Genomic DNA, 26,194 nt, shown 5'->3' with positions numbered 1-26,194 from the left:
ATGGTTTCATGTCTCACATTTAGGTCTTTAATCCATTTTGAGTTTATTATTGACTATGTAAGAATAATAAGTGTAATAATAAGTGTGTAAGAAAGTGGTGCAGTTTCTTTTTCATGTTGCTGTCCAATTTTCTCAACACTGTTAATTGACCACATAGTTGTGGGTCCATTTCTGAGTTTTCTATTCTGTTCTATTGCTCTGTGTGTCTGTTTTTGTGCCAGTGCCATACTGTTTTGATTACTACAGCTTTGTAATATAACTTGTAGTCTGGAACTGTGATGCTTCCAGCTTTTCTTTTCTTTTTCAGGATTGCTTTGGCTATTCGGGATGTTTTGTGGTTTCATACAAATTTTTGGATTGTTCTAGCTCTGAAAAATACTGATGGTACTAAATATGTAGATTGTTTTGAGTAGTATAGACATTTTAACAGTATTTGTTCTTCCAATCCATGAGCATGGAATGTTTTTCCTTGACTTTGTGTCATCTTAAATTTCTTTCATCAGTGTTTTATAGTTTTAAAAGTATAGGTCTTTCGCCTTGTTCATAGGTTTATTCCTAGGTATCTTACTATTTTTTGTGCAATTGTAAATGGGATCGATTCCTTAATTTTTCTTTATGCTGCTTCATTTTTGGTGTATAGAAATACAACAGATTTCATTGAGTTTTTACTTTCAGAGGACAAGCCAGGGCTTCATTGTGATATTCAGTGGAATGACACATGACAAGTACCTGAATATTATAAGTAGAAGATATTAGTGTCAACATGATATGAGATCATCAGAGAAAAGGAAGTTTATGTTTATTTAAGGAGATCAGAGAGTTTTCATTGAGCACTTTGATTTGCTTTTAGTAAAGAGTGTGATACCAATAGATAATACAGATGGATAGGGCATTTTGAGTAGAGGAAATAATTTTACCAAAAAACAGATGTGGGGATGGGAAACTATAAGAGATGAGGAAACATAGGGAAGAAAATTGAGCTTTTAGAGGAAGGACTGGTGATAAAGTAGAGAGAACCAGTATATATGAACCTCCAAATGCTTCAGCTAATCCTTTAATTAAGGAGATTTTTGAAAGGGCAGAAATGCCATTTCTGTAAAGAGGCTTAACCTTTAACTGGAAAGCTTGCCTTGGAGTTACTGAGATAAATTTTATTATCAGGAGATTGAAAGAAGAGCTTGAGAGTGTATTTGAAATTCTTTTCTCTGAAAAAGTCACAAGATCTACATAGGGCATAAGTAAAGGCTACTTTACATCTGGAGGGTGAGCTTATGGAACAGACTGGAAGCACTTTCTTTGGAGTTTTTGCCTTGAAGGCAACATTCAAAGGCAGTATTGCTTAACCTCTACAATTAAATTGAATTCTCTTGCTGTGTATGTCCATCCAACAGAAACATGCCTGTTTTGTTCACCACCATTTTCTTAACATTTAACATGGTGACTGCATTCAAATAACACCTATCCCAGACAGAAGACTCATAAACAATGGTATGATTCTTACATGATTGGCAAAAGCACAATGAATGAAGCTAAACCGAATATGCAGAATAACATCTGTGGCCAGCAGAAAATAATATATATAAAAGACTCCATTAAAAAGAGAGCAGAAGGAACCACACAGAGGTGATGTTTCCTAGCCAACAATTTTGGCATCCTCCATATAACTTCAAACTCCTGTGCCACTGAGTTTCTTCAGCTTGACTCCAGAAGGAAGTTCTGTTATCATACAGGGTTCAGTGAAGGTTTTTTAAGGGGGAAATTGTCTATTGTGATTTTGAATAAATACTTGGCTTGGATTGATCTCTCCTTATCCAGGAAGGAGTAAGTAATTAAAAAATTAGGGCCTTTAAAAACCAAACAAAGAATACAAGAGACAAACCAAAAACCAGATTGTTAGCTATGGAGAACAAACTGGCTACCAGAGGAGAGGTGGGTAGATGGTGGGTGAATTAGGTGATGGAGATTAAGAGTAGTGCATTTACAACAATGAGCACTGAGTAATGTGTAGAATTGTTGAATTGTTATATTGTACACCTGCCTGAAACTAATATAACACTGTATGCTAACTATACTGGAATTTTAAAACAGAAGGTTGCATACCTTAAAATTTGCAGAGCTCAATCAAAGAGACAAAGAGAAAACAGGTATTTAACAAAGTTTTTACTTCAGGAAATACTTAAATTTTAAACAAATGCTTGCTTCTCTTGAATTTTTCATCCATGTTGAACTTAAAGCTATTATAAAACATTATGAATAAAATTTAAAGGGAGTAACAAACTAGAACAGTATTAATAGTAATGATATTGATAGCAAATGAGTGTCATTCTTAATATATAAATAGCTTTTACTGACTGTTAAGAAAAATACCCACCAATTATTTAGAAAGTTCCTAAATACATGAATGGGTAATTCAAAACAAAAAAATCTCCAGCCACTTTAGTAATTAAGAACATTTAGATTTGAAATAAGATTGTATTTTCTTACCTAGAAAACTGACAAAAAAATGGAATTATTTAAGGCTGGCATAGTGAAGAAATGAGAACTACATATAGTTGTTGGAATTGGAAATTTGAGTAACTTGGGAGATAGATTGGCAGTAGGTTTCAGAAACTGAAAAATGCCTACCCTTTGACCTTGTAAATTCACTTCTAGAAATTTATCTTAATACGAAGTAGTTGTTAAGTATTTACAAAACTTTAATTGCAAGGATGCTCATAGCAGTGAGGTTTATATTCACTATTACCAGAAAATAGAATGAATGTTAAAATCAGAAGAGTGGGATATCCATAGAATAGAATGTGACACAGCCATTTGATATAATGTTCTGAAAGTGAATTTTTGAACAAAGATAATACTTCTGACATGTTAATTCAAAGAACAGCGTATACAAGTATATGACCCTATTTTTGTTAAACCACTCTATCGGTTTCTAAGTAGGCATCAGAATTCATTTTCTTACTCTGTCTTCTTCCTTCTCCTAAGACAACAATTCTTTTTTTTTTTTTTTTAAGATTTTATTTATTCATTCATGATAGAGAGAGAGAGAGAGACAGAGACACAGGCAGAGGGAGAAGCAGGCTCCATGCAGAAGCCCCACGCGGAACTTGATCCTGGGACTCCAGGATTGCACCCTGGGCCGAAGACAGGCACTAAACCGCTGAGCCACCCAGGGATCCCCCTCCCTTTCTCCCCATTTCTCCTCCTCACTTACTTTTCTCTTTTTATTTAGCTAGATATTTTAAGAAAAAGAAGTACATATATTGGGTAAATATATTTGTATTGAAATAGCATGTACTCAACTATGAAGTAAGCCTTCAGTTCCAAACCCCTAGTCCTTTAGGGAAGCCACTATTACAATTTCTTGTGTATCCTTCCAGATACTTGGTGTACTTATATATGCATATATGTCCTTGTATATATGTATGTATTGTTTACTTGTCATTTTCATTTATTAGTGGGTCTTGAAAATTATTCCATATCAGCACTTAGGTATATTTACCTCATTCTTTTTAAGAACTTTATAATAATGATTATGCAAGTACCATAATTAATTTTAAAAGAATCTGATATTAATGAACTGTTAGATTATTTCCAGAATTTTGCTGTTAAAAAATGCTAGGAGAAACGTCCTTCATATGGGAATCGTGTGTGTGTGTGTGTGTGTGTGTGTGTGTGTATGTATGCATGTGTACATGTATATGTGTTGGTATGTCTTTGGTAGAAATGTTGGATCAAAGAGTTACCTAACATTTTGCAAATACTGTTTATTATTATTTAACAGATAGGTACAAAATGAAACCTTATCTTAATTTTCATTTCATTTATTTTCGGTGAAGCTGTGTATATTTTATTCAGTATAAGCTTTTTTTATATCCCTCTCTGTTTTCTAGTGGGTATTAAAAAAATGAATTCTTAAGATCTTTTTGTATATTAGCTAAGTCAATACTTTGTCATATATGTTGCAAATACTATTCGCTATTATTTATGGGAGATTTTTCTTCAAAGATTAACATATTATCTAGTACAGTAATGGTTTGATTTTTTTTTTAAGATTTATTTATTTATTTATTCATGATACACATAGACAGAGGCAGAGACACAGGCAGAGGGAGAAGCAGGCTCCATGCTGGGAGCCCGATGTGGGACTCGATCCCGGGACTCCAGGATCGCGCCCTGGGCCAAAGGCGGGCGCTAAACCGCTGAGCCACCCAGGGATCCCCTGATTTTTCTTTTATACCTTTGATCCATTTAGAATTTATTGTGGTATAGGAAGGAAGATAAAAATTGAACTTTATTTTTTTGAGATGTTTAGGTTAGTGCTCTGACATTACTTACTGAGTAACTTCTCAATGCCTACCAAAGTCATAATTTTATGATAAAATATAATGAAATATAAGAAGTATTTCCAAATGTGAATCTGTTTTTTAGACTTTCTTCTCTTGCATTAATTAGTGTGTTTATTTTAGCTCTACATTGATTTAATTACTTTACTATAATTACTGTGTGGTTGTACTGGTCCCTTTAGTATCCTGCTTCTCAGTATCAGCTGTTCTCACATGTTTATTTTATTTTTATGAACATTTGAATTATTGTGTCTAGTTCATTTTTTGATCTTCTATAGTTGGGTTTGCTCTAAATTTAGATATTAACATCTTTACATGAAATCTTCCTTTCCTATAATTTATTGTCTTTTCATTTATTTAAATTTTGTCCTTTGTTAGTAGGAGGTTTAAGGCTTTCATATAGCTTCTGAACTTATAAGTTCACTTAAATGCTTAACCTTTTAAATTTTACTGGGACTTTCTTGGAGCATAAATTCTACCGGAAAATGGAAAGAATGATTTTATTTATATTGTCTAGGCACTAAAAGATTTCTAACATGATAAAAAGCATAGAAGTTGCACTGCTTTGGTAAAGAGAAGAGTTAATGAACTGTTGGAGATGCCACATTAAAATCAAGAACCAGAAAGTATTTCACATTTTTTCTGGAGGTTTTAACAAGTGTAACCTAATAAGAAAAAAGGGATAAAGTGAAGATATGGATTGAAGATAAAATTATAATAACAGATCATATGATTGCTTTCCTGGAAGAAAAAGAAAATGATCAATTGACAAACTATCAGAATAATAAAAGAGTTGAATAGATTGGCTAGTTAAAAATTAAAACACGTCTTTGAATACTAGGGATATAGGTTGAAAGTACAGAAAGGTCATGCCCTGGTGAAGAACTGAGCTAGCTGAGTAAAGACAACTGTAGATCTGTCTAGCAAAGCCTGAAAACAGTCCTTGAAAGAGCTAAACTGTCCACAGGTTATTTAATTGTCAAAAGAAAATTGAAAATTCTTGAAGAAAATAAAATTTGGATATTCAGAAAAATATGACCTATAATCAGAAGGGAAAAAAATTGTCAGTAGAAACATATACACAAATAATAGATGATGGAGATTGCAGTAAAGGATTTTAAAATAGCTATTATAGGTATGCTCAGAGATTTAAAGAAGTATGAACATAATAAGAATTGAGATTTTATAAAGGAATTTCTAGTGCTTAGAAATACATGAAATTAAAAATTCACTTGACCAGCTTATTAATAGCATATTTGACAGTGCATCAGATAAAATCCATGAGCTTGAAGACATAGCATTAGAAACTACCCAAACCGAAAAACAGAAAGAAAAATGAAAGGGGCATAGCCCATGATCTGTGGGACGATATCAAATGTGTAGAATACATATAAATGGAGTGGTTGGCAGTAGGGGGCAGGAATAGTGGCAGAAAAACTAGTTGAAGAAGGGATGGCCCCAAATTTTCCAAATTGACGACCAGCTATAAACCCACAGATTCTAGACACTTGAAGAAACCCAAGCAAGGTAAAGTAAAGAAACATAATGAATGGGTGAAAATCATGAAAAAAATTTTTTTACCACCACAGAAAAAAAGACATTATGTACAGAGAGCAAGGATAGAAGTACCAGTTGCTTTTTGTCTGAAGCAGTAAAAGCCAGAAGACAATGGAATGCATTTTGAAAGTGCTGAGTCAGTCTAGAATTCTCTAGCCATTGGAAATATTTTTCAAAACTGAAAGTGAAATTAATGCATTTTTAGACAAAAGCTTAGAGAATTTATTGCCAGCAGACCTCTATTACCAGAAATGCTAAAGGAACTCATTTAATGATGCTAGATGGAAAGGCAGATCTATATAAAGAAATGAAAAACAGATAAAAGACTAAATATGTGAATAAATATAAAAGGCTTACTTTTTTTTTTAAAGATTACTGGCTATTTTGCATTGGAGGTCTGTAATATACATAGAAGAGAAGTGTGTGACCACACTAGCACAAAGGGTATGACGATGTGAGAGTATAGTGTTGTCATGTTGTTTCCTTACAAGTGAAGTGGTGTTCTTTGTGAAGGTAAACTGATAGGTTAATGGTACAAACTGTAATCCGTAAAGCAATCACACATAGAAAAATAAGCTAGTGGAGAAACAGAAATACGAAAGATTCCTCAATCCAAATGACGGCAGGAAAGAAGACTAAAGAACTGACCGTAAAAAATAGGTAGCAAAAAAGCAAGGTAATAGACCTCTGTGTTGGTAAGATATAAAATAGCACAGCCATTTTGGAGAATAGTTTTTATACAGTTAAAATAGAGTTATTGTATGACCCAGAAATTTTCCTTCTAAAGTATTTACATGCCCAATAGAAATGAAAGCGGATGTCTGAACAGAGGTTGTTCATAACAGCCTTACTCATAATAGCCCCAACCAGTAAAAACCCCAACAGTTATCTAAAAGGTGCATAACTAAATAGTTGTGGTAATCAGACAGTTGGAGCACCTACTTGTAATAAAAAGAACCGAATGACTGAGATGGCAATATGGATGAATCTCAGAGATAGGGTGCATGAAAGACTCAAATGCAAAAGAGTATATATTATGTGATTATGTTCTCATGAAATTCTAGAACATGCAAAACTAATAATAGAGAGCATAGATTAATGGTTTGTTTGAGACTGGGTGAAGGAAAAGTATGATTTGACTGTGAAGGTGCCTGAGGACAGGTTTTGGAGAGATTGGCTTGACTCTTACACCAGGGTATTTATTTGCTGGAACTCTTGGAACTGAGTTGCCTGAATTGATGCATTTTTGAATAAAATTATGCCTCAATGTGTTTCTTTGAAAAGAAAAATAAATAAACCAGATCCTAGGCTTGGCTGACGGGTGTATTTAAAAAAAAAAAAAGTAACAACAAAAAATACCATTGATCTATAATTGAAAAACACTATTTATTACATTCGAAAAAATATTAGAATGTTTGGAAAAATACAGAATTAAAAATAGAAATGACCAATCAACATGCAAAGTAAAGCCCTATTGTAATAAATCTGATTATGCTTATGTAGGTATGACATTTTCTGAAAGGATAGATGAGAAAGTGAGAAGATTGGCTTTGGAGCTGGGAACTGATTGGAAGAGGTACTGGGCTTAGAGGGAGACTTTTTACTTTGTGTTGTGTTTCCTGTCTTTTTAAGAAAAAGTTTTTAAATTCTAGTATAATCAGGGACGCCTGGATGGCTGAGTGGTTGAGCGTCTATCTTTGGTACAGGGCATGATCCTGGGGTTTGGGACCGAGTTCTGCATCGGGCTCCCTGTGAGGAGTCCACTTCTCCCTCTGCCTGTGTCTCTGCCTCTCTCTCTCTCTCTCTCTCTGTGTGTGTGTGTGTATGTGTGTCTCATGAATAAATAAATACTTTAAAAAATTCTAGTATAATCAGCATACAGTGTTATTAGTTTCAGATGTATAGTATAGTAATTCAGCAGTTCCAAATATTACTCAGTGCTCATCATGACAAGTGCCCTTCTTAATCCGCATCACCTATTTCCCCCATTCCCTCACCCCACTTCCCTCTGGTAGCCATCAGTTTGTTCTCTATATTTTGTTTCATATCTTTTGAATTTTAAATCATTGACTATATGGCCTTTCCGTTCTCCCCAATTAAGTGAAAATGTAATAAAAATGAGATTTCATATTAAAATAAAAATTAAACCCATTGCATGTTAAACCCAGAAAGTAAACCCATTTCTGTTAAGTAAGGAAGGTTTTAATTTTTTAAAACAATGTAACATCTCTTGTGGATAAGGATATGAGAGGAAGATCATTTTTTTTTTTTTCATAGAGATGCAGAGAGAGAGAGAGAGAGGCAGAGACACAGGCAGAGGGAGAAGCAGGCTCCATGCAGAGAGCCTGACGTGGGACTCGATCCAGGGTCTCCAGATCAGGCCCTGGGCTGCAGGCAGCGTTAAATCGCTGCGCCACCGGGGCTGCCCGAAGATCATTCTTATATTGCAGCTTTCCTTGTATCCAGCATCTTTGAAGAAGGATCTATCACTATCTATTTAAAGCCCTTAAAACATCAAAAGCCCTTTTGACTCTGTACTTGCGCCTCTGGCAGTGTATAGATATAATTGGAAGCATCTACTAAGCAAGACCTATATGAAATGGTATTTATCATAGCACGTTTCATGAAAACAGAAACATAGGTATACATTGAGTGTTCAAGAGGAAGGTGATTGGGTAAGCAAAATTTTTTTTAAGATTTTTATTTATTTATTCATGAGAGACACAGAAAGAGAGGGCAGCCTGGGTGGCTCAGCGGTTTAGCACCTGCCTTTGGCCCAGGGCGTGATCCTGGAGTCCCAGGATTGAGTCCCGCATCGGGCTCCTGGCATGGAGTCTGCTTCTGTCTCTGCCTCTCTCTCTCTCTCTCTCTCATGAATAAATAAATAAAATCTTAAAAAAAAAAAAAGACAAAAACTGTGCTGCCACTTAAATGATGTCATAGAGAAAATGTTGACATTTTACAAAATTTAAAAAATGTGTTACAACTTTCACGTGTTATAACTTTTATGTAATGATGATAACCAAAAAGTTTATTATTTATAAATGTACAATTAAGAGTGAATGGAGGAGCTAAAATAAGTTAATTTTTGAAATATTTAAAGACTGTCAAATTAGTTTTAGTGGGTGATCTTTCAAATAGTTCAATTAAAAAAATGATTTTCCAGAATTAAACCAATTCTAAATGAATATATACCTATATTCTTATACATTTATCTAGATTTAAAATTATTGATACCTTCAGTTGACTCTTATATGCTTTTGAGAAAGTATTCTCTCTACAGTTGCTCAAATTCTGCTCAAAAGCAGTATATTCTCACTTCTAAATTTTTGCATGTTAAAATGTGTTAATATTTTAGACCAGGTATTTTCACAAATGCCATTCTTTTGCTTTTGTTCAGAGTACTTTCTACATAAAACTTCTGTTTTTAAAATTCAGGTATAACAAACATACATTATTATATTAGTTTCATGTATATATTATAATGATTCATCAGTTCTATACATTTCTCAGTGCTTATCAACCCATCTGCCCAGCCATCTCTCCTCTGGTAACCACCAATGTTCTGTATTTAAGAGTTTTTGGTTTTTGTCTTTTTTTTCTTTGTTCATTTGTTTTGTTTCTTAAATTCTATATATGAGTGAAATCATACAGTATTTGTCTTTCTCTGATTGACTTAATTTTGTTTAGGATAATACATTCTAGCTCCATCTATATCATCACAAATGGCAAGATTTCATTCTTTTTGATGGCTGAGTAATATTCCTTTGTGTGTGGGTATGTGTATACATATACGCACACACACCACATTTTCTTTTTTTTTTTTAAGATTTTATTTATTTACTCATGAGAGACAGAGAGAGAGAAAGAGAGAGAGAGAGAGAGAGAGGCAGAGACACAGGCAGAGGGTGAAGCAGGCTCCATGCAGGGAGCCCGATGTGGGACTTGATCCCGGGTCTCCAGGATCAGGCCCTGGGCTGCTGAAGGTGGTGCCAAACTGCTGAGCCACCGGGGCTGCCCACACCACATTTTCCTTATCCATTCATCTGTCAGTGCACACTTGGGTTGCTTCCCTATTTTGGCTATTGTAAATAATGTTGCAATAAGCATAAGGGTACATGTATCTTTTTTGAATGAGTGTTTTCATATTCTTTGATTAAATACCCAGTAGTGGAATTTCTGGGTCATAGGGTAGCTCTATTTTTTAACTTATTGATGAAACTTCATACTGTTTTCCATAGTGGCTATACCAGTTTGCATTCCCAATGATGCACAAGGGTTCCTTTTTCTTCACATCAACACTTGTTATTTCTTGTGTCTTTGATGTTAGCCATTCTGACAGGTGTGAGGTGATAGTTTATTGTGGTTTTGATTTCCATGATGATCAGTGATGTTGAGCATCTTTTCATGTGTCTGTTGGTTATCATTATGTTCTCTTTGGAAAAATGTCCATTCAGGTCCTTTACCCATTTTTTAATTGGATAACTTGATATAAAACTTCTATTTAAGATTTTTTTTTTAAATATGAGAGGGAGAGACAGAGAACATGAGTCGGGGAGTAGCAGAGGGAGGGGCAAACGGAGAGAGAGAAGCAGGCTCCCCACTGAGCAGGGAGCCCTACATGGGACTGTGACTTGAGCTGAAGGCAGACACTTAACTGACTGAGCCACCCAGGTACACCTAAAACTTCTATTTTTATTTTACTTTAGTATTTCTTCTAATTTAGGTGATGCAGAAACATAGGTCTTCTCAAATTTCTTCCACTGAAGTATGTAATATAAATCTAATTAAAAATAGGAGCTCCATCAAGAATCTTCCTCTAAGTCAAGATATTCCCATTTAAAAATTATACATTGTTTGAGGTTTCATCATTTAGTTTTTGAGTTCCTCCTTTACTTTTTTAAGATAAATGTCAGCCTCATCCTGTTCATGTGCCTTGTTATTAGTAACTGCAATATACTGAAAACTTTATTTCATTCCTTGACCTCATTGATTAAAGATTTTTAACAGACTTTGAACAAAATAAAAACAATATAAACTTATTATCAAAAAAATTTAATATGATATTGGACACTTAGGTTGATTTGTCTTGTCAAATATTTCTAAAATCCAGTTGCTAGTGGTCAGTCAAGAGAGATCATATTTATATATGTGTACATTTTAATATCTATACTTTTTATTTTTGACTAGTTAAAAATTACAGCATTTGCATGAAATTATGATCTGGTTGTTTTTGTCAGCTCATTACCTTTTTAAAAAGTATTTATTTAAAGTATTCATTCATTCATTCATTCATTCATTCATTCATTCGAGATACAAAGAGGGAGAGACATAGGCAGAGGGAGAAGCAGACCTCCCACAGAGAGCCTGATGTGGGACTCCATCCCAGGACTCTGGGATCACAACCTGAGCCAAAGGCAGATGCTCAATCACTGAGCCTCGCAGGTGCCCCAGGCTTACCACCTTTTTATAGTAGGAGCTGTTCTGTCCTTATCAGTGTTATATTTTTCTGAGTTATTGGAATATAGATAGGTACCAAATTTAACATTTTAGATTGTTCCCATGAAATTATGTGTAAACTACATGAAAAGTCTTGTTTAGAATTTAGTTTTTTGAAAACTGTTTAAATGCACTTTGAATGAAACTTTCATTTGGGACCTTTGGGCAGAAGGTTTTCAGAGGGAAGAATAAGCTGTTAGACTTCCTAGGGACTTTGTGTTTGTACTTGACCACACCGTAATCCATTCATCATACTGATGCCTGGGTAATCTTTCTAAATAGTATGCTTTATTCCTTAAATATGATGTTATATTTCTTAAAATCCTCCATGACATTCCATCACACTTAGAATAAAAAAATTTTAAATTTAGCGTAGACCTACAGAATTCTTTAGTAGTCTAGATTATACCTAGTTAGAGAGCTAGTTATAATCTCTATAATCTCATCCTTTATCATTCACTTCCCCTTCCTCAGCTCTTAGCCATACCAGTCACTTTCCTTTTTCCTCAGGGTCAATGCATTTGATGATTCTGCTACTGGGAATTCTCTTCTTCCATATGTATTCATCACTGGCTCCTTCTCTTAATGTAGCTTTCTTTTTTTTTTTTTTAATAATGAATTTGTTTTTTATTGGTGTTTAATTTGCCAACATACAGAATAACACCCAGGGCTCATCCCGTCAAGTGCCCACCTCAGTGCCCGCCACCCAGTCACCCCCACCCCCCCCCTCCCCTTCCACCACCCCTAGTTCGTTTCCCAGAGTTAGGAGTCTTCCATGTTCTGTCTCCCTTTCTGAATGTAGCTTTCAATGCAAATTGTGTCACTTCAGAAACAATTGCTCTCATGTTATACATAAAGAGCTTTTCTTTTAACTTCTGTCATTAGTACTCAATATTTTATTTCTCTATTAAGTTTTCTTTATAACAGTTATCACCATTTAAAATGGTCTTGTTTAGCATAGGGGCAGCAATGTTATATGTCAGGTTCATTAGTGTATCTCTCAGAGCATATTAGACTCTTAATATTTGGAAATGAATGACTGGTCTGTGTAGTTATCCTTATTTCTTCCTTCATTCTCACTCTTTGCTACAGAAAATCTGTGGTATTTGCTTATCATATTTTCAAAGGCCATGTAAAAATAGCACCAAACAATTAAAGAACTTTAAGCAAGGTAGCAATGTCTTAATTAACTTTTTAATGTTTTTAGGACAGAATAATAATAATGATATATTGGCAGTATACAAGTGGATATAAGATAAGAGAAAGACATTTTTTACTTCACCTAAAAGTAGAAAAGACCTTGGAGAATGGTTTAGAGTTCTTATAGGAATAACCCATGAACTCTTCTATTTGAGTAATTAATCTAGACTTCCAATTCAACCATGGAATACCTTGTGTTAGTTTGATCCTCTCACCAAGCCAATCATAAAAGCTAGACAAAATGGTTTGATGGCCTTGGAGAGCAACTAACTCAGGTAGGACCTCTTAGGAGAAAGTCATCTCCATATAAACATTGGCTTGTTCCCTGAGGCTAAATCATGGTGCAGGCATAAAGGCCATACCTGAAGTGGTGGTCATTTGGGTTAGAGGAGACAGGTCTTAGAGTCAGGTCTTAGAGTTGCCAGAGGCATGAAAGACAAAATCTCAAAAGACAGGAGGGATTTGCAGAGGAAAAGCCTCTATTTATGTACAAATTTCCCTCAAGTTGTTAGCTGATTCTACAGTTTTACATGCATGGGGCAAGACTCAAGGAAACCCAGCAGAAAACAGAAGATGGTGGCTTAAGGGCAAATAAAAAAAATTTAACAGCCACATGGTACTGGGGAGGCAGAAATTAGTGTTAAAGGCTGCCAAGGTGAAGGGGACTTAGTCACACCCCAGACTTCCAGCTGAGATCCCAGAGGGCATTCCCTAGAAGTAGAGATGAAATAGAGATGAAATAGAAATAGACTATCCTTAGCAAAGCCTGAAACCTGAGTACGCATCCTGTGTTTTAGAAGAAACTTAAGCTTTAGGAAGAATATAATGCTCAAAGTGTCTGTGCTTTTTCATTTATATAGTCTAGCTTCCAATAAATTAAAAGGCAGGCTGAAAAAAGGCAGGAAGACACCCTAGAAATATATCTATACAAAAGAAATGTACATAAGATTATTCACAGTGAAAGTTGTTATTAAAGCAAAATATTAGAAAAATGCTAAAAGACCACCAACAGATGATTGGTTAGTCATGTTTGTTCATAATTTTGTTTTTTGCACTAGTACTATCAACATATAGGACAGGACAGTTCTTTATTGTATGACATTGTGCTGACCGTTATTGGTCATGTTATATCTTTGGCCCTAGCACAAAAAAAGCTAATTGTACCTTCAAAATTTGATACAACTCAGAATGCTTTAACACATTTTCATATGCCTCTGGGATGGGGCATTCCAATAGAAAAATCAGTATCATGGAATTCTGTGCAGTGTATAAAAGAATTGTTTATGAACTGATATGGAAATCCACTGCAGTACATCTTAAGAGTATAATACAAAATAACAAGCAATATGTGTACTTTGTTATATTTTGTTTAATAAAGGGCATATATTTGGATTGCTTATATATGCATAAAAATTCTGTGGTAATAAGAAACATGAAAGTGATTATCTGTACTTTGTTATATTTTGTTTAATAAAGGGCATATATTTGGATTGCTTATATATGCTTAAAAATTCTGTGGTAATACATAAGAAACATGAAAGTGATTATCAGTAATACATAAGAAACATGAAAGGGCTAGGTGGGGTGAGATGAGATTTCTGGGGTGAAATACATATACTATATACTTTTCTATATTTTGATTTTTAAAACATTAGCTGTATTACCTATTAAAATTTTTTTAAAATAATAAATTTAGATATCAGTAAGTTATTGTGTTAAATATAATAATTTCTAAGAGAATTATAGTTTATGTATTCATTAAAAAAATGTTTGGTCTTTTTCCAATTCTGTCTCCTTTTACCTTTGCTTTCATTCAGTGGAGTAGGGCGAAACTGGGGCTGGGCATCTGCAGGTAGCAGCATTCTTGCTGAATTTGGTACACTGCATATGGAGTTTGTCCACCTCAGCTACTTGACAGGGGACCCAGTTTACTACAAAAAGGTTAGTTTTCTTACCTTCTTTTCTTTGATTATTATAAAAGAGTTCTTTAAGATTTATAAAAGACTTGATTAATGCTAGGAAAATGTTTGCCTTTCTAGAAATGTGCTAATCAGGACTCTGGCCCTTTCTTGTTTTTTTTTTTTTTTTTTTTTTTTTTTAATTATCTAAAGAAATATCCTTTCTATTTAAAATATTTACTGTTATTTGAGAAGTTGTAACCACTAGTAGGTTTCTAAAAAGTCCGTTCTGTTCAGCATTGTGCTGCAGTGTTCCTAGCCAGCATGGTAGGGTAAGAAAAACAAAATGAACAAAAAGTAAAAGAAATAATTGAATTGGATTGAAAAGGAAGAAAGAAAAGATGGATTATGCACAGATTACATGATTATTTACCTAAAATAGTAATTTAGTCTGTATTTAAATTATTAGGAAAAAATCACATATATAGTTTTGAATAAAAAATCACTATAGATATCAAACATCGACAGCATTTCTCTGTGCCAGCTATAGATAGTATCATTTACAAAAACATATGTGATAGGAACAAGAGTTTAAATTTCCTACAAATAAACCTAACAAAAGATAAAATGAAGTTCAAAACAATTGAATGACATGAAGAGGACCTAAATAAGTGGAGAGGTTTGTTAATGTTCATGTATAGCTAAAGAATATCATAAAAAAATTTATTCTTCTCTAGATTGATCTCTGTAGCATCAATTCAGTGCCACTCAAAACGTTAATGGCTTCTTTAAAAAAAAACAAAAACTGATAAGACCCTTGTAGAATTTATATAGAAGAGAAAAATTCAAGACACCCTTGAAGAAAAACATGGAATGGGTTTGCATTACCCAGTTATTAACACTGACAGTGAAGTATTGGTACATAAAGACAAATACACTGATGAACAGAATAAATATATCTTAAATAGATCCACATACATGGGGAAACATGACAAGTGTAACATTGTAGATTATAACAGTTTGAGGAATATTAAAGACTTAAATTTAAAAGAAAAATGTAATAAAGTTTAAAATACATAATACCCTATGTATTGACCCAGCAATTCCATTCTTTGATATGCACATTTATATCATATACATAGAAACGTTGTTTGTACTTGCAATTTATATATAATAAAATTCAATACAGCAGGAAAAATAAAAGAATTTAAGTTATATTTACCAATTAATGACATATGGGGCCCCTGGGTGGCTCAGTTGGTTGAGTGTCAGACTCTTGATTTTGGCTCAGGTCATGATCTAAGAATTAGGAGGTTGAGCCCCACTTTGGGCTCTGCACTGGGTGTGGAGCCTACTTAAGATTCTCTCTTCCTCTCTCTTTGCCCCTCCCACACCTCTCTCTCTTTCCTTCTATATAAAAAAAAGAATATGATACAACTTTTTAAAAAAGTTCAAACAAGCAGAACTGAATAATATATTTATTTAGGAATTCAAAAGTGATTTCAGTAGAGTTAAGACAATGATGAACATAAAAATAAAGACTGAAGACAGGACAAAGACAGTGATGTGTGAATGCATAAGCAGAGCAGCAAAGATGTTTGTAGTGTTGTATTTCTTAATTGGGTTGTGAGTAGAATCTATATAGATTCTATATATAGTCCTTTTTGTGTATGAACTATTTCATCAGTGGAGAAGAATTTTCAGGTAAAGACAGCAATGGAGCCAGACCACAGGATTTTTCCTTTCCTGATGAGATGAACAATAACAACAAAAATAGTAAAGACCAGCAAAAATTTTTCAACAGCAATGAGAGATGGAAAGGTTGCAGTCTCATGTCATTAGTATGTGACACCCCCCCCCCCCAAAAAAAAAAAGGTAAAAAATTTCTGGCACAGTACTTAAGTCTGTTTCCCACCTTGTACTGAATCCTTATTGGGCAAGGAAAGCAAGTCAACAATTCCCCATTAATCTCACAGAGGGGACCAGTGCTGGAGGTGTTGAGTATACAACTGTCCCCAGCACCAGAGAGGGGTTCTTACCACTATCCTTCTTGAGCACTAGTACTTCAGATCTCAAATTGTGTCCAGGAGGGGAGGAATATCCGCCCCCCCCCCCCTTCCCAAGACACACAGTAGGAAGGAGTTCAGGGACAATTCAGAAGTTCCATATCAAGCCAAATTTCAGGTCAGAACTAACCCTGTTCAATGTGAGCAGGATGAGAAAGGAAAGCATGCCAAGTAGGCAAACATACTGCAACATGGTGGTAACAAAAGCATGGTGTTAAATAGCATTAAAAGACTGATAAAGAATGCATTTTCAAGTTTCATAAAGTCACTGTGAGTAATTTATACAATAATAGCAGTTGAACTCAGTAAAAGTTAGAACTCAAAACAAATAAGGATACAAACCAAAAATAAAATTATAAAATGATTGTGGAACTGAAGAAAAATTGAGACCTTAAATGTTATATTTCTGTAATGAATAAATGAAAAACAGCAAAAGTGACTATGCATAATTGAAGACTTGTTTACTGACATGGAATAAAAGCCAGCGGAAATGAAGAAAAAGCATAAAGATTTTCAAAAAGTGATAAATTTGCAAAATGAAGATAATCTAGCATAGTATTTCTGAAGTGGAGGACCTAAAACATAGGAATCTCCTAAAAGTGACAGGAAGGAGAAACAGAACTGTAAATACCATTTTAAACAAAGTTAAGAGATTTTTGATATTTCATATCACAAAATAGGAAGAAAGGTTGGCATAGGTCATTAAGAGCAGAGAGGTTTGGAAAATGAGAGGATATTTGTGGCTGCAGATTTTAAAAATAAAAAGCCAGTAGAGAACAATTCTCTGAAATTGGTGGTATGTCTTGAGATATAAAACCAAAGTCCTCTTGAGCAACATTGAGAACAGGATCATTGGCTGATGGTGGGTGCTTCTTTGGACCCCACTAAACATGATATATTGAGAAGCTGAAATAACAGAATTCTGAGGAAATTTTGGTGAGGGAAGAGAATGAATGACAGATTTTCTTTGATGAGCAGTGTTGCATGGCTAGTGTCAGTTATCTGGGGAGAAGTAAAGGCATCAGGATTCTTCCTCGCCTTTTATGTCAAAACACTTATGTCAATAAGAATAATAAGTTCTGGTTCAGAGAAAATAGTAGTGAGTAATTCATCAAATAGAACAGATAGAGAATTTATACAAAGATATCAGAAAAAGAGGGAAGGAACATGATATATAAGTGATGACCAAAAAATCTTTCTCAGAAAATAGCAATTAAATCCTGACCAAACATCACCATGAGAGGGAAGATGGAGCCCTTCTCTCTGTAAAACAAGTGTATCAACAAAAATACAAGTGCTCAGAGATAGTAAGATGTGCTATCAGTAACAAATTACAAGAAAAAGTTATCACCAAAAATGAAGGCCATTTTGAAGTAATAAAAGAGGAAGTATTAAAAATATTATGATGGACAAAATTAGTGAAAGACAAAATATAGTAAAGACAAAATTGAGACAAGGTAATAAAAAGGTATAGACCTTAGAAAAGCATTGGATAAAAAGATTCTGAGAGGAAATGATAGATGTGGAAGAGGTGGAGAGGATGCAGTGTATGCATAGTTTTCAGAAGACAAAAGAATGTGATTTTTCATTTTTCCTAACAGTATCATTTCAGACTGACTAACCTTGGTTCTCAGAATTATTCAGATTGGGCTTGTTATACATAGAGCTGATCTTGGCCTTGAAAGAGCAGAGATAAGATAGCGTCCCTGAACCCAGTCCTAAAACTGCTTGATGACAAGGTCCACCCAATGGAAAGCTGACTAGGACCTTGTCGTAAAAGGATGCATGTTATGCTCAAGCACAGGAAATAGTGAAATATATATAAGGTTCTGCAAAGATGTTTCCCCAAGTCCTATATACCAAACAGGTTATCCTTCAGATGGAAAGAGAACATTTTCAAATAAGAATACAAGGAATAGAATACATTTGTGCCTTTGTTTGTAAGCACTGAAAAAAATCCATCCAATCTATAGTTGCAGATAAAGCCCCTGGGAAATTTTCTAACTCCTTAATATATTTTATGATTTTTTTTTCTTCCTTAGGGAGATCTTTTAGGAATCAGAATTTTTGGAATTTAGGAATTTAGGGATATCTATTATGGGATCAATATTTAGAATTCAGCAATTTAGTTTACTTTTTCATCTATTCAAATTAGTTTCATACTTTTTATTATAAATGTCCTTTTCTCTTCCCATTTCTAGGAAATTATTTCTATTCTTATATTTAGATATATACATATTGAATATGTCTGGAATGATGTTTATCTGTGATGTTTTTGATGACTATTTCTGGATAGTAAAATGTTGGCATTTAAATAAGTTTTTCTCTGTGCTCTTTATGTTTTTAATCGTTGCTTGATCTTTAAATAATGATCATATATAATCAGTTATAAAGTAGAAGGCTTTGCTGATCACCACACATACAAAAATGGCAGGGGAGATGGTATAGGCTCTGAGTGAGGAAAACCCACATAACCTAGATTAATAAAAGCCTTGATGACATTTATTTTATTAATTGCACTCTTTATTTGTGTTAAGGTAATGCACATTCGGAAACTGCTTCAGAAGATGGATCGTCCAAATGGTCTTTATCCAAATTATTTGAACCCAAGAACAGGTCGCTGGGGTCAGTGTAAGTACAGTCGATGCAGTGTTAAAGGTTATTTGTCTGAAAACTTGCTTGATATGGTAAAAAGTACACTATATGTAGGGTTGGAATCCCTTAGTGTTGAACTTTGTGATCTGCTTAGTGCTGTTACCTTTGACAAATTTCTAATCTTTCTGTAGCTTCATTGTTTCTACTTGTAAATGCAAACACTAATAAACTCTATCACAAATAGTATTTTATTTCATTTCTCAGAAAATAGCGTGTAAATAATTTGTTATTTAATAATGTGTAAATAATTTGTTAAAATATAGTGTGGCCTTTGGAAAGGGTTGCTGCTATTTATAAACCATATCTCCATGTAGATCAGAGCATTTCTTGGGATAGATATTGGTTAAAGGAATATGAAGAACAAATGAGTATCTTAAGTGATTAGAAAGGAAGGCAGTTACTTTTGAACAAGCTTTGTCTAGTCTTTTTTTTTTTTTAGATTTTATTTTTTTATTCATGAAAGACAGAGAGAGAGAAAGGCAGGGATGTAGGCAGAGGGAGAAGCAGGCTCCAGGCTGGGAGCCTGATGTGGGACTCAATCCTGAGACTGCGGATCACGCCCTGAGCCGGGGGGCAGGTGCTCAACTCAACCACTGAGTCACCCAGGCATCCCTGTCTAGTCATTTTAACAGAAGATATCAGGATCTTTTATTTATCAGGTTCTGTGCCAAGTTATTGGATGAAACTAGAGATGGGGAAAGACCATGTAGAACTTGGTCTGAATTCAAGGAGCTCCCAGGCTAGTAGTGTAAGCGAACACATGGAAACATAGTTGGAATAAGATGTTATAGTAGAGGCACGTACCAACTGTGATGTGAGACAGGCAGAAGTAGCTTCCTCAATGAGGAGATAATATTTTGTTTGGAGAGAGGGTGATCTTCTTACTAGCTTTAGAATTGATCTTTGAAGGGATAGATTTTTTTAAAAATTAATAATATTTGGAAATGTAGAACTTACAAAACTGAAATAAAGTATGGGTTTATGAATAGTATTCTCTTGTAAAAAAATAGAACTGGAACAAATAATAGAAGGTGTAACTTTGTCCCTAGCATAACATGTTTGGGTTATTTTTGAGACTAATAATATCAGAATAAAATAGTAAAAAAGAGGTAAAATCAGTTAATTTTATGGATGGAAAATCATGTTTAATCTGTCATTGCGAAATTATGCTGGTGTTTGCTACTAAGAGTAGGAAAATGTTTGTCATGGAATTTGGGAGGCTCTTCTCAAGGAAATTGTCCTTTATTTTGTGAAAGGAAAGCAGTTTAGTCAGTACACTTATGGCTTTCTTAGATCTGGGAATAGAGCTCAATCTTTGGCTTCTCTTATGTACTTTCTTTTCATCTCCTGGAATTCTTTACATGTAGTTTATTTTTATCTTTATTTTGAGAAAAATACAAAGGCTGTGCCTAGACTGAGTGAAAATGATACTTTTTAGAAAAAAAACAAAGCCTGAGGGCATTTCTAAAATATAAAAATATGCTTTCTTTTTTTGTTTTTTTAAGGGTTTTATTTATTTATTCATGAGAAACAGAGAGAGAGAGAAGCAGAGACACAGGCAGAGGGAGAAGCAGGCTCCATGCAGGGAGCCCGATGTGGGACTTGATCCCAGGTCTCCAGGATCACACCCTGGGCCAAAGGCGGCGCTAAACCGCTGAGCCACCCAGGCTGCCCAAAAATATACTTTCTTACTCCAGATAAGGGTGACTGGTTTGTATGCCTGCTTAGTAATTTGGGTGAATTTTATTGTATATTTCACCTCCTAGAATTTTGTTAAGATTTGGGAATATTCTTACAGGAAAAAATTATGTTCTGTTCCTTCTTTATGTCATATACTAGTGTATATTCTCTAAGGTGAAACTTAAATTTAACTGTAAAAAATAACAATATGAAAATACTATGCAGTGTTTTTTTTTAATAATCAGGAAAGCCTTTGTAAAGAAAAAGATACCAGTTTTTACTATATATAAACATTAATCTCTTACATTTCATAATAAAGGCAAATAACTGGCTAAGGAAATGTATTTGAATGTATTTGGAACACAGAGTTTTCATATATTTTCTGTATCAAGAACTCTTAGAAGATTGTAAGAAAAAAGATGATCATCTCATTAGAAAAATACACTGAGGAAATTTGGTTCATAAAAAAAAAGAATGGAAATAATAAGCACATGTTCATTTTTAACCCTGAAAGTGGTAGTACTGGAGAGAAATAGTACATGGAGACAATGTAATGTGGTACCACCCTCTTTCTGTATGGACTGGTGCTACTATAGTAGAATTTGCAAACGCTACTGTCTTTGGTACCCTATTTGTAGCATCTCCATAGACTGGTCACCAGAGATCTCTGTCCCTCTCTTGTCCCACTTCACCACCACCCTTCTCAAATCAGTGCAGCTTTATTTTGATTTATTTTATTGAAGTATAGTTGACGTACAGTATTATACAGTTGACCTTGAACAACGTGGGGGTTAGGGGTGCTAACCCACCCACACAGTAGACAATCCATGTGTAACTTTTAACCCGAAAACTTGACTACTAAGAGCCCACTGATGACTGAGAGCCTTACTAATAACATAAACAGCTTATTAACACATATTTTTTGTTACATTCTTATCCAAAAAAGTAGAGAAAATATTTAAAAAATCATAAGGAATGGAAAATAAATTTTTACAGTATTATACCATATTGAGAAAAATCTGCATGTAAATGGACCGTGCAGCTCAAACCCATGATGTTCAAGGGTCAACTATATTACTTTTAGATATACAACATAATGATCCTGGGTGCATCTTCTAAACAGAAGACACTATTCTTTATCTATTAAATTAATAAAGGAAATAGAACAGTCCTGTACTCAGGGCTTCAAAAAGTGTGAAAATTTGTGTGCCATTTGAACCTGGGACTCATTTCTAGGTATTTATTCCAAACAAATTTGCCAGCTATACACACACACACACACACACACACACACACACATATATATATAAGGTTTATTTACAATACCTTTGGAGTTACTTATAATAATTTGGACATACTAAAGCAGTCTTGTCCAATAGAACTTTCTGTGATGAGGAAAATATTCTATTTCTGTGCTTTCTGTACAGGCATCACTAACCACATATAGGGTGGAACATTGGAAATGTTGTTAGTGTGGTTGTAGAGCTGCATGTTAAATGTTATTTGCTTTTAATAAATAGTTACTTATGCCTAGTGCCTACTTCATTGGACAGTATAGTTTTAAACATCCTGTGGGAGGAGGGGCAAGATGGCGGAAGAGTAGGGTCCCCAAGTCACCTGTCCCCACCAAATTACCTAGATAACCTTCAAATCATCCTGAAAATCTACGAATTCAGGCTGAGATTTAAAGAGAGAACAGCTGGAATGCTATAGTGAGAAGAGTTCACGCTTCTATCAAGGTAGGAAGACGGGGAAAAAAGAAATAAACAAAAGGCATCCAAGGGGGAGCGGCCCTGCGAGGAGCTGGGCTAAGCAAGTGTCCCCAGGACGGGAAAGCACCGTCCCGGGGAAGGAGGCGCTGCACCAATCTTCCTGGGCAGAAAGGCGCTCGCAGGGAGTTAGAGCAGGACCCCAGGAGGGCGGGGATGCCCACAGGCTCCCTGGGACACTAACAGACACCTGCGCCCCGGGGAGAGTGCGCCGAGCTCCCTAAGGGCTGCAGCGCGCACGACTGGACCCGGAGCAGCTCGGAGGGGCTCGGGCGGCGGCTCCGCGGAGGCGGCTGCGTGGCCGGGAGCATGAAGCCAACAGCGCAGGCCCCGGAGCACAGGGCGCCGGGGACACAGCCCAGGATCCGACCTCCCCCCGGGGAGGCAGAGGCCAGGAGGGCCCAGGACAGCAAGGACGCTCCTGCCCCGAGCTGAGCAGATCAGCGGCCCCACCCCCAGAGCATCCAGGCCATAAGCACACACTGAGAGCTCCTTAGTTACTGCAGGAGGTGAATCCAGGGCTCCAGAGCTGGCCGCTGCCACTGTGGTTGTTCCTCCTGGGGCCTCACGGGGTAAAAAACCCCCACTGAGCCTCACAGTGGCCTCACAGGATAAACAGGTTAAATATCTTTCACTGATATCTTTCACTCCCCCAAGTGCTAACACCTGAAAATCAGCACAACAGGCCCCTCCGCCAGAAGACTAGCTAGACGGACAAGTTCTAGGGGAAGTCAAGGGACTTTAAGTATACAGAATCAGAAGATACTCCCCCGTGTTTTTTGTTTGTTTGTTTGGTTTTGTTTTTTGTTTTTTGTTTTTGTTTTTGTTTTTTTTTTTTTTTGCTTTTTGATTTCTGTTTGCTTCCCCCAAGCTTTTTTTCCTCTTTCTTTCTTTTTCTTTTTCTTCTCTTTTTTCTTTTTTCTTCCTTTTTTCTTTTTTCTTTCTCTCCTTTCTTTCCTTCTTTCTCTCCTCTCTTTTTCTCCTTTTCCCAATACAACTTGTTTTTGGGCACTCTGCACTGAGCAAAATGACTAGAAGGAAAACCTCACCTCAAAAGAAAGAATCAGAAACAGTCCTCTCTCCCACAGAGTTACAAAATTTGGATTACAATTCAATGTCAGAAAGCCAATTCAGAAGCACTATTATACAGCTACTGGTGGCTCTAGAAAAAAAAGCATAAAGGACTCAAGAGACTTCATGACTGCAGAATTTAGATCTAATCAGGTAGAAATTAAAAGTCAATTGAGTGAGATGCAATCCAAACTAGAAGCCCTAACAACGAGGGTTAATGAGGTGGAAGAACGAGTGAGTGACATAGAAGACAAGTTGATGGCAAAGAGGGAAACTGAGGAAAAAAGAGACAGACAATGAGGATAGATTAAGGGAAATAAATGACAGCCTGAAGAAGAAAAACCTACGTTTAATTGGGGTTCCCGACGGCGCTGAAAGGGCCAGAGGGCCAGAATATGTATTTGAACAAATCATAGCTGAAAACTTTCCTAATCTGGCAAGGGAAACAGGCATTCGGATCCAGGAAATAGAGAGATCCCCCCCTAAAATCAATAAAAACCGTTCAACACCTCGACATTTAGTAGTGAAGCTTGCAAATTCCAAAGATAAAGAGAAGATCCTTAAAACAGCAAGAGACAAGAAATCCCTGACTTTTATGGGGAGGAGTATTAGGGTAATAGCAGACCTCTCCACAGAGACCTGGCAGGCCAGAAAGGGCTGGCAAGATATATTAAGGGTCCAAATTAGAAAAACATGCAACCAAGAATACTTTATCCAGCAAGGCTCTCATTCAGAATGGAAGGAGAGATAAAGAGCTTCCAAGACAGGTAGGAACTGAAAGAATATGTGACCTCCAAACCAGCTCTGCAAGAAATTTTAAGGGGGACTCTTAAAATTCCCCTTTAAGAAGAAGTTCAGTGGAACAATCCAAAAAACAGGACTGAATAGATATCATGATGACACTAAACTCATATCTTTCAATAGTAACTCTGAACGTGAATGGGCTTAATGACCCCATCAAAAGGCGCAGGGTGTCAGACTGGATAAAAAAGCAGGACCCATCTCTTTGCTGTCTACGAGAGACTCATTTTAGACAGAAGGACACCTACAGCCTGAAAATAAAAGGTTGGAGAGCCATTTACCATTCAAATGGTCCTCAAAAGAAAGCAGGGGTAGCCATCCTTATATCAGATAAACTAAAATTTACCCCGAAGACTGTACTGAGAGTTGAAGAGGGACACTATCTCATACTTAAAGGATCTATCCAACAAGAGGACTTAACAATCCTCAATATATATGCCCTGAATGTGGGAGCTGCCAAATATATCAATCCATTAATAACCAAAGTTAAGGTATACTTAGATAATAATACACTTATACTTGATGACTTCAATCTAGCGCTTTCTACACTCAATAGGTCTTCTAAACACAACATCTCCAAAGAAACAAGAGCTTTAAATGATACACTGGACCAGATGGGTTTCACAGATACCTACATCCAAACTCAACTGAATATACATTCTTCTCAAGTGCACATGGAACTTTCTCCAGAATAGACCACATACTGGGTCACAAATCAGGTCTGAACCGATACCAAAAGATTGGGATCATCCCCTGTGTATTCTCAGACCATAATGCCTTGAAATTAGAACTAAATCACAACAAGAAGTTTGGAAGGACTTCAAACACATGGAGGTTAAGAACCATCCTGCTAAAAGATGAAAGGGTCAACCAGGAAATTAAGGAAGAATTAAAAAGATCCATGGAAACTAATGAGAATGAAGATACAACCGTTCAAAATCTTTGGTATGCAGCAAAAGCAGTCCTGAGGGGGAAATACATCGCAATACAAGCACCATTCAAAAACTGGAAAGAACTCAAATAAAAGCTAACCATACACCTTAGAAGCTAGAGAAAAAACAGCAAATAGATCCTACACCCAGCAGAAGAAGAGAGTTAATAAAGATTTGAGCAGAACTCAATGAAATCGAGACCAGAAGAACTGTGGAACAGAACAACAAAACCAGGAGTTGGTTCTTTGAAAGAATTATAAGATAGATAAACCATTAGTCAGCCTTTTTAAAAAGAGAGAGGACTCAAATTAATAAAATCATGAATGAGAAAGGAGAGATCACTACCAACAACAAGGAAATACAAACGATTTTAAAAACATATCATGAGCAGCTATATGCAAATAAATTAGGCAATCTAGAAGAAATGGATGCATTTCTGGAAAGCCACAAACTACCAAAACTGGAGCAGGAAGAAATAGAAAACCTGAACAGGCCAATAACCAGGGAAGAAATTGAAGCAGTCATCAAAAACCTCCCAAGACACAAAAGTCCAGGGCCAGATGGCTTCCCAGGGGAATTCTATCAAACATTTAAAGAGGAAACCATACCTATTCTACTAAAGCTGTTTGGAAAGATAGAGATGGAGTACTTCCAAATTCGTTCTATGAGGCCAGCATCACCTTAATTCCAAAACCAGACAAAGACCCCACCAAAACAGAATTA

General features: G+C 35.6%; 1 protein-coding gene across 1 annotated transcript in view; it reads left to right on the top strand.

Moving 5' to 3' along the window:
- The window catches only part of MAN1A2 (mannosidase alpha class 1A member 2), a 182,208-nt gene that overhangs the window by 95,544 nt on the left and 60,470 nt on the right, over positions 1 to 26,194 (top strand). The window contains exons 7-8 of the mRNA XM_072766782.1: positions 14,417 to 14,540; positions 19,101 to 19,194. Of these exons, the coding sequence (XP_072622883.1) occupies positions 14,417 to 14,540; positions 19,101 to 19,194 (218 nt within the window). The remainder of the gene's footprint in view (positions 1 to 14,416; positions 14,541 to 19,100; positions 19,195 to 26,194) is intronic.

This window comes from Vulpes vulpes, chromosome 8 (genome assembly GCF_048418805.1).
Source record: "Vulpes vulpes isolate BD-2025 chromosome 8, VulVul3, whole genome shotgun sequence".
NCBI classification, from domain to species: domain Eukaryota; kingdom Metazoa; phylum Chordata; class Mammalia; order Carnivora; family Canidae; genus Vulpes; species Vulpes vulpes.
This window is presented reverse-complemented; position numbering and strand designations above follow the sequence as displayed.